At 42.3% G+C, this 9,476-nt stretch overlaps 1 protein-coding gene across 1 annotated transcript; it reads left to right on the top strand.

The window, feature by feature from the left end:
* The first annotated feature begins 4,955 nt into the window (after positions 1-4,955).
* slc35g2a (solute carrier family 35 member G2a) lies at positions 4,956-9,341 on the top strand. The gene is made up of 2 exons (XM_015969623.3): positions 4,956-5,447; positions 7,232-9,341. Exon 2 carries the CDS (start codon positions 7,258-7,260, stop codon positions 8,620-8,622), a length of 1,365 nt encoding a protein of 454 aa, XP_015825109.3. The 5' UTR covers positions 4,956-5,447; positions 7,232-7,257; the 3' UTR covers positions 8,623-9,341.
* Positions 9,342-9,476: the final 135 nt, after the last annotated feature.

The raw sequence follows: 9,476 nt of genomic DNA, 5'->3' as shown, positions 1-9,476 counted from the left end.
TCTATTTTGCATCTGAGGATGTTGTGTCTGATATCACTCGCAAGCCTTGCAGAGCGACTTTCCAAATGCTTGCTCACCAGATTGGCCTAATTGGGTGGCGGCTGGAGAACTGGCTAGATCTGGAAGCGTTCAAGCCTTTATTAACTTTATTGTTGACAAATTTAGACAAATCAGAATTTGACAAGTTTAAAGGCGTTACCAAAATAGCTCAGAAGATCCCTCCTTCCCTCAGATACTTAGAGAGGTTATTTCTTAGTGTGAAGTGAAAATGTTAAACAGATTATTTGAAGCACAAATGTTTTAACATTAATACTAATATTATGGGGTGTTAATATACTGCTAGATTTAATATTAAAATCAACAAATACTGATCTGGTGTAATTTAAGATCTGAAATGAATCAATACAGAAAAATATTCATTTTAATCCACAATGCAAAGTTAAGGACACATTAATCAAACACTTTTAAGCAAATTGTTCATTCAACAGAATATGAGATAGTAAAAAGGACATTTAGGACAAGAACAATAAGCTTTATTCAGAGAGTAAAAGTCTCATCTTCTGCATGAGACCTTCAGTTTTTAGCTAAGAAAAGGGAGAAGGACTTCTTGTGGCTCCCGTATAGGGTAACAAGGTCATTGAGTAGGGCTTTTCTGGGTTGGGGACCAGACAGTTAGGATGTGGCACACCAGTTCATCTCGTTGATCGGCACCACGGTGTCAGATTGACCCGTGTGAAGAAGTAGGTTGAGCCTGCAAGTTAAAAGTTAAATTTTGGTCATTTTGATGAAATACTTGGCCTTTTGGTACGCTACACTCTGTAAGTTTAGTTTTACACATTTATACAGATTCCTGTTGTTATTTATAAGATTATAGATATCACTAGCAGCTAGATGTGGTGTATCTGGGGCATCCAGGGATAAAAGTGAGGTAAAATAATACTATTCTAAACTCTGTTTCTCAAAACTAAGGCCTTTTAGAATGCTGTCTACATCTGGTAAGCTAATTATTTTTCATAAACATTCTTCAAAAGAAATCGTAACAGCAAATTTCCTGCTGACAAGTATGCAGAAGTCAAAGAAAACCAACCCTAAAAATACTCTGATAGAAATAGTTTAATTAATTCTGCACTTTTCTTGTTCGTTTGGGTTAAATTCTATGAGATGTGCATCCAGTCTTTTCAAAATAGTGTCCATGAATAGTACAAACAGATGCATATCTTATCAAAGTTACCAGATTGCATGCTCGTTTCCATAGCAAAAATAAAAAATGGATCCAGATTAGGATGCAACAGAGGCTAAAACATACTACAGCATGAGATATTCCTCTCAGCTGCTGCTTTATCGTAACATCCTAGAAATAATTTGGTCTTGACCAGTGATGGGAAAAGAGAAAACGAAGAATGTTTACTTTAAAAGTCATCTTAAACCTCCTGATTTCTAGTTTGTCTTACCCACTTCTTCTGTGCTGTGATCTACTCACATCACAGCGAGCCGACGAACCTGTTCCCATAACCTGCACAGCAGCAACCAGAGCTGGGATTTAAACAGCACCCCAAATAACTGGGTGCAACTGATCCACTGTAACCATGGCAACACTGCATGTTCGTCCTCATCTTCAGCACAGAGGCAAGATTCAGTAGGAAGAAAGAACATGACCTTTATTAAAGAGAACAAAACAGTACAGCAGAACTTTCACTTATCCATCTGTTCAGGGTTTTTCACACAGTCATGCAGAAAAACAATGAACATTTTAACTATTTCGTAAAAGAAAAAACCTAAACAAACTGAGTTTGTTTTGCTCTTAATTTACAAAGAACTGAGAGCTGAAGCTTACGTTCTACCTGATAAATGAGAGAAAAGATGCCTGTTGTTTGGTTTTACGCCTGATTGCATCAGAATGTGTTGCACGTTTGCAAACCGTTTGATGTGTTTAATATTCATGCATTCATCGCAAAGTAAAGAAAGCAACAAACAAATGTTAATTTCCTAAATTAGGGATTAAACACATGGCAACAGCTGGATGTTTTTAGTGAATTGGCACATTTTTGTGGGCTAACAGCCAACCAGGCTATACTTTCTGTAAAGGTTAACGCAGCTCAAGATGAAACGAGTCAAACAGGTTTAAAAGGAACAAAATGTCAAAGCACTCACAGGTAGCTCAGATGTAGACCTTGGTGGAGTTGCTGGATCAGTAAATCAAACAAAAACATAGTAAATGCAAAGAAACTAAGCTTCTTTAAAATCATCAATCCTTTTATTCAAATATTATGTAAATTTTGTGATTAAGCTTAACTGCAGTTAATGAGATTAATAGGGACCAGTTTTGATTGGAGCTCCAGAACAAATCATGTGATTTCTATTTAAAAAATAAACATACCAAAAGTTATTTGGGAGTTATTATTCAACACTCATAAATCTTCCACTAAAGATTCAGTAACAATGGATCAAAAGGTGTTTATACTTGGAGTTTCTGTACATCATAAATACAGCAAATACCATTTTGTCCTGCCACTATTTATAATATTATTATTTCATAATTCAGGCTTTAAACCGTTAAATATGAAGCTGAAAATATTAGAAAATTAGAAAATAAAGGATTGATCTCAGTTATCAAACATTTTAGACACATTCCCATATCATTATGCCACCACCACTTCACAGTTGAGAACATACTCACTGGTTGTTGAGGACTGTTACATCTGTAACTTATAGTTGTTTTCTTTAATGGCATAACATGTTTTTCAACAAGGTTGTTTTTATTAACTTTTCACAATATTTTAAAAACAGAACAAGAACAAAGAAAAAAAATCAACAAGACAAAATCAAAACACAGAAATAATCTCACAAAAGAATAAATAGCAACAAATTACTGAAAATGTCCACAGACACACCATTAAAATCTGATACAAAAGTCAACCATCCAGAATTACATTTTTCAGGTGGTCCCCTCAGTGTTTTCCTGATTTTCTACAGGTTTACATGAGACATTGTCTCCACAACCCAGTGGCCATATGCTGGCAGGCCAGAATCGTTCCAATTGGCAAGAAAAAGTCTTTTAGCCAGCGTACAGCAAAGGTTATCATATGTAGATGATAAGTGTCGAAAGAAGCATCTACCATGACCTCCAAACAAAGCGGTCAAAGATGGTCCCACAGGTTTTGGAGAGTGCGTCAAAAAAAGGACCACCAATATTACTGTGTTGGACACGTCCAACATGAAGTAGAGTAGCGGGTAACTGTTTGCAACATTCACATGTCGAGTCCAAGCCTGGCCTAATTTTAGACAGTGTCACAATGCGGTGTTGGTAGGACCCAAAATGCAGTACCCAGGATAACACGAGGCAGGGGATGATGTAAAGTAAATCCTTTATTTTGCAGGATGAGTCCAAAAAACAAAATAAATCCAAAAAGGGCTGGAAGCCAAAAATCCAAAAATGTCCAAAATATAAACCAGAGATCAGAAATACTAGAAACCACAAGAAGAACCAAGAAACACCAGAGCTAGGAACGAGAGACTGACAGAATAACAACAATGGACCAACACAAGACAAAGACAAGACAGGGCTTAAATAACAGGGAGGAGCAATTAAGGGAACAGGAAGCAGGTGTGTGGAGTGAGGGCTGGAGGGAAGGCAGGTGACAATAATTACCTAAATGGGGAAACAGAACCAAAGGAGGACAGATAAACCTAAAACTACAAATCCAAACTAAAAGGCTGCGGGAAGGACTAACACACACACACAGACATAAATAACTCACACACACATATACTGGGCTGGGGAACAAGAGGCTGGAGCTGCAACTGGAGGGACAGAGGATAACTAAATGAACACCAGACCTGAGGGAATAATAAAAAGGCCTACAAACAGAAGACACAATATTGAGACGCAGACAAAGGACACATGAGGGTGCTAGACACAGAAGGGAAACAAGAGAGGATGGAGAAACATCAGGAGACACATAAAGGAGGGGGCAGACGCAGACCATGACAGACAGTCTTGGACCACAGTACACGGTGCACTACTTTGAACTGGATGACTATGTCTAACACACATTGAGGGCTGTAGAACCTTTGTGCCAAACCACTCCCAACAATCAGATCCAATTCCCATTTCTCTTTTAAGAGATCCAGACTGGTTGTTGCTTTGTTGGTAAGTCAGTTGAACCCAAGGCTTTCTGATCTGCCCTCGCTGAGGCTGGTGGGGCTCTTTTATGCTAAAGCAAAGAAAGGCACTCTTATTAGGAGACATTGGGAAGAAAAACTTTGAATGTATCATTCAAACCTCATGAGTTGATATGTTATTAGTACCTGAATGTGAGAAAATCCTTCAGGAAAAAAAGAATAATTTTCACACACTTAAAAAAGACATCAGCATTAAAATGGGGCTAAAACAGTAAATGATAGAAATGAAAGGTGATTGTCACCTAGACGTCTGAATATGATAAATACACCACATCATCATTGTTACATAACTGTTCAGCAGAATCAAATAGCACCAAGAAAATGAGACATCATTGATGAAAGCATCAGGACTGCTAGTCGGTTAAAAAGGTGCAAAATAAAAGCTCCTGATTGGTCTGTGTATGTTCAAAAACCAAAGTTGGGACATTTGGGTCACACATTTTGAATCACGACTGAATGAACAAGAGCTTCGATGCAAATGTGACAAGGCGAGCGTCCAGTCACTGTATCCCGATTGATCATGCGCCCTGGCTACTTAGCCACAGGGATATCCCTTTCGCTGACTGGTTAGCATGCGTGACTATCTGGTGATCAAATCCCATCCAGGCCCTCATTTCTCCACCTTGCCACACAAAGCTTGAAATAAGCTGTAGGCTGGGGGAGGTGGGAGCTGTTGCTGCTCCTCCTCATAGAAAGGAGTCATCTGAGGTGGGCTTTCTGACGTGGATGCCCCCTGATCAACTTTCTGTGGAAGTTACTGGGAGGAGGCCAGAACCAAGAGATTTGAGCTATGAGGCCAAGAGGAACTGTCCCTGAGAAGATCGGGTTGCCTGAGATGGACAGATGAAAAACCAAAATAAACTTAAAATATCATATTAGAAAATTATTTGTTGAGCGAGCATAAACATGGCATTTGAAACAAAAAAAATCAATCCAGAGGATGATAAATGATTCCAGAGGCTTTAACGCATGCTCAGACATTTAGATCAGATCTCCCTCTCCTCCTCCTCCTCTCTCTCTCTCTCCCCGATGAAACTGAGCAGGAGTGTGTGCGCGGGTGTGATTGTCTGAGAGATGGACGAGGGCAGCAGGCTCCCATAAAGCACACATTTCTCCCCGCGGAGGAAATCGAGGAGGGAGTGGGTCCCCGCTGGAGCTTTGCCCTTGAGGAACCCAGGAACGAGGGCAAACAAACGGCCCCAGAAGATGGAGATGCTCGCTGCGTTCACAGGCTGCTGGTGAGGTCTAGTCCTGGTTACAGACAGGTGAGTGAAGGTTAGTGGCTTCTGGTGGTCACAACTAATGTTGAACTGATGTCACAGCTCACCATCCGCGACCGCGGAGCTCCAGGAGCGCATCGAGACGGGGAGCGGGCGCGCGCGTCTCCTCATTCAATAATCCGTCCAGTCTTTCCTTCCGGACAGAATAACAGTTAATGCTTGGATCTTGTTACGATCTATGTCATAAAACGCCTCCAGACAGCTGAGCGACCAAGTGTTCCCCGAGGGGCCAAGGAGCTGCGCAGTGTCAGAATAAAAGAGCAATAATCATTTATGATGGTTTGTCTCAATCAGCGGCTTCTTCCCCTCGTGTGTCTCTCTCTTTCACGCTTTTGGTGTCACAGAAGAGCCCAACTAATAAAAGATAACCTTGAGGATGACATTTAGCTACATCACTCCAAAGCACATTAAACATCATGTTCCTTTATTATGGGGGCAGCTTTATTAATTGATTTGTCACCATTAAACACCACAGCTGCATAATGTTTCATGTCTGATAAACGGTTATCCAGCATCTATAAATCTATTAATTGTTGCATGCCTCCTTGGATGAAGCATGTGCTGTTAAGCTGTGTTGGCTCTTAGCAACTTATTTGTGTAAGGTGCAAAAAAAAAAGCTTTCAGCGGCAGCAGAGACAGCAGCACTGCAGAGAGGCAGCCCGCATCATCCAACAGTTAGCTGGCTGTGAGGAGAAGATCAGGCAGGAGCATCTTGATCGCTGTCAGGTGTCATCAGAGCAGCCTCTAATAAATCATTTAGGTAGAAAACCTGACTTATATTTTACATTCAGCACAATCGTCTAGTTAAAGGATTTCGAATGGATTTGATTCCTATAAGGAAATGTTCTACAAACCCATTTGTATTTATTTTTATTTTCAATCAAGAGAAATGTGCAGAATGCAGCCGTTGGCACTTGTGTCCCCACAAAGAAAGAAACATCCGCTTTTCTACTCATCGGGAAAATATCACTAAACCAGGAAAGAGATCTAAAGGACTGTCCGGTGTTTAGTTTGGAAAAATAAATAAATAAATAAATAAAATCTTCATTTTTTTTGGGTCATTTCAAAGTTTGTTTCTGTTCTAAATGTGTAACTATTTAGGAAGAGTTCAAAATGTCAAAAACTAAGAAATTTTCTGTTTATAAATGAGAATAAAATGAAAACTGTTGTAAATTTGAAAACATGCAACAAAAAAAAGTCAAACAATTCACAGAGAGAGAGAGAGAGAGAGAGAGAGAGAGAGAGAGAGAGAGAGAGAGAGAGAGAGAGAGAGAGAGAGAGAGAGAGAGAGAGAGAGAGATGTTAATCCTTCATACAAAGGTCATAGAAAAGGGATTAATCAGTGTGAGCTGTCAATAGAAAAACAGACAAGAAAATTCATTCGAAAAAGAACAAAACAGACGATAAATGAGGAGCGCCCTGCTTATGTAACCATCACTGCCAACAGACACTGAGCCTTTTATACCAGAAGATACAAAAACTCAATAGGACAGTTTTTATTCTGTTAAATTCAATTGGTACAGATTCAGCATGTCATACAGGAGAACAGTTAAAGTGGTGATTAGTCAGAAATGTAGAGCTTACGCACATTCAGTGCAGACTGGAGGCACACACGGCAAGGTGTGAGTCACTGCTATTCTTATCTCGGATATTAAAGATACATGAGATATCAGACTGAACCCCAGAGAGGGACAAGCATGACGGAGAAGTATGTGGGAGGGTTTGCAGGAGTCCGAGTACGGATGCTAACCATGTTGTTTCTCCTGCAGGTGTACGTCAACTCAGAGGCTTCAAAATGGAATCCACTCACCTTCTGAGTGGATCAAAGAAGAGAGTGAAGATCCACCCTCACACAGTAACAGCAAAGTATGCCACTCAAGCCCCGCACTCTCCTCAGCCGGGAATACACACTCACTTCCCCCAGCCAGGGGACGAAGGCTACGATGACGCTCCGTCCTTTGAGGACTTTGGCTCCTTCCTTGAGGAGACGTCAGACAAGAAACGACTGACGGAGAGCAAGAAATGGCCCATGACACTGTTTGGCTCCAAAGATAAAAACAAGGATGCATCCCATAAACTCCAGGCAACTGGAGGAGGGGGAGAAGGGAGCGAGGGGGGAGCCAAAGCAGTGAAGGGTTCTGGGAAAGGCGTAGGGGAACAACTGGCTAGTTTTGGTGAGGCTTCTGTGTCGGCATCTCGCTTCACCTGGCTGGGGCTGTTTTGCGCGGCGCTGGCTCATGGCTGTTTGATAGTCCTGACCCGCCTTGCCGTTGAACGCTTCAGCCTTGGACCCCTGTTTCTCCTCCTGGTGCGGTCTATCGTACAGCTCCTGTCTGTGGCCATCCCACTATATCGAGGGCAGAACCCTTTTGGACCGGAGGGTTATCGACTACGTCTACTCTGTTATGGCATTGCATACTCCCTCTCCCTTTGTTGTGCCTACTCATCCTTAACCTTCGTCTCCCCTGGAGATGGTACAACAACGTGGCGTTTGGCAACTACAGCCCTGTCTGCAACCCTTGCCTTCCTGCTTCTGGAGGAAAGGCTAGGACTGGCTGACGGGATAACCACAGCAGCGGGATTGTGCGGTTTGGGACTCCTACTACTTCCTACCACAGACGAGAGCTATTCAGATTCACCAATTGACCCAGTTGCCTTCTGGAAAGGTGCTTTTGGGTGGTCCCTTTCAGCACTCGCTGGGTTGTGGATGGCTCTGGCTTTGGTTGGGTATCGTTCACTGAAGGACAGGGTGGGAATGGGTACTGCTTTGTTCACAGTGAGTTGGACAGGCTGCCTGCTAACCCCAGCCACTTTGGTTCTGCTCCAGGAAGGCTGGTCCTGGCCAATGAGTGCCCCAGCATGGGGCCTTATCCTGGGTTTGGTAGCTTGCTCAGTAGCAGCCTTCTTAGGGATGACACATGCCCTCACCCGTCTCCACCCAGCTCTGGTTTCTGCCTCCCAGAGCTTGGAGATTCCCATTGCCATGCTGCTTCATCTTGCAGTGTTCCCTGTGGCTCCCACTGCTCCCGAGGTTGTGGGCAACGTGATGGTTGTGCTGAGCGTCGGCTGGCTGGTGGCGATGAAGCTGCTTCCCTCTCGAGGTGGCGGGCGGCGCCAGAGGGAGGAGTATGAGGAGATTCTGGAGTCACCCATAAAATAAACCCCATATTTCCTCTTTTTTTCTTGTCTCCTTCACTTCTAGAATCAGGAGTGCTGTGAGAAACCATTTCCCCTCTTTCAGGTGATTAACTCCGTCTGGAAATACAAAATGCAATCGATCATAAAAAATAGGAAATCTGTGAGGGGGCGAAGTCTTTTCCACAGCCCTGTCGGATCCACTGTACAGAAGAGACATAAATGTTCATCTGAGATTTTGTATTGTTGTCGTTGCTTTTGGGAAAGTGCCAATATTGTGTTGTCTGTTGCAGTGATGATGTGATATTAAAATCTGTCGGCGTGCACGGCTTTGGCTACTTTTGCTCAGAAACGGTTTGCAGATGCATCCACGTCGGCTGCAGGTTTAATTGAACTCATCGTCAGTGACGGATGACAGGAGAGGAAAAAAAACGAGGAAGCAAGAAAGATGAGCAAGGCTCGTCATCAGAGGAGGACAAACGGATGGAGAGCAAAGAGAGATGATGGGATCGGTTTAGAGATAAGAAGCAGAGCAGGAAGGGAAATGACGAAAAACAGATGAAAGCAGAACAGGAACGCAGTTGGGCCCAGAAAGCAGAGCCGATGTTAGCTGAATATTGTCCTGCCTTATAAAACAAGAGTTTTATGGACAAGAGCGGCTCTTTTTTCTTATGGTCTCTTTTTTTTGTCCCCTGCTGCTTTCTTCTCTCTCAAAAAGAGCTAATAAAAAAACCCTACACACTATTTTTATCAACAGTAACACCATTCTTATCTCTGCATGTGTTTGCAGAAATGTCTGGAGCTTTTGTGGATCAGGGAAACCCGTTATCTGCTCTTTCACATCTTACACCTGACATTTAGGACAAAAGAAACAATGAT

Source organism: Nothobranchius furzeri, chromosome 18 (assembly GCF_043380555.1).
Source record: "Nothobranchius furzeri strain GRZ-AD chromosome 18, NfurGRZ-RIMD1, whole genome shotgun sequence".
NCBI lineage: Eukaryota > Metazoa > Chordata > Actinopteri > Cyprinodontiformes > Nothobranchiidae > Nothobranchius > Nothobranchius furzeri.
This window is presented reverse-complemented; position numbering and strand designations above follow the sequence as displayed.

Coding starts and splice junctions, on each gene's coding strand:
- slc35g2a (XM_015969623.3), top strand. CDS start 7,258: ATGGAATCCACTCACCTTCTGAGTGGATCAAAGAAGAGAGTGAAGATC.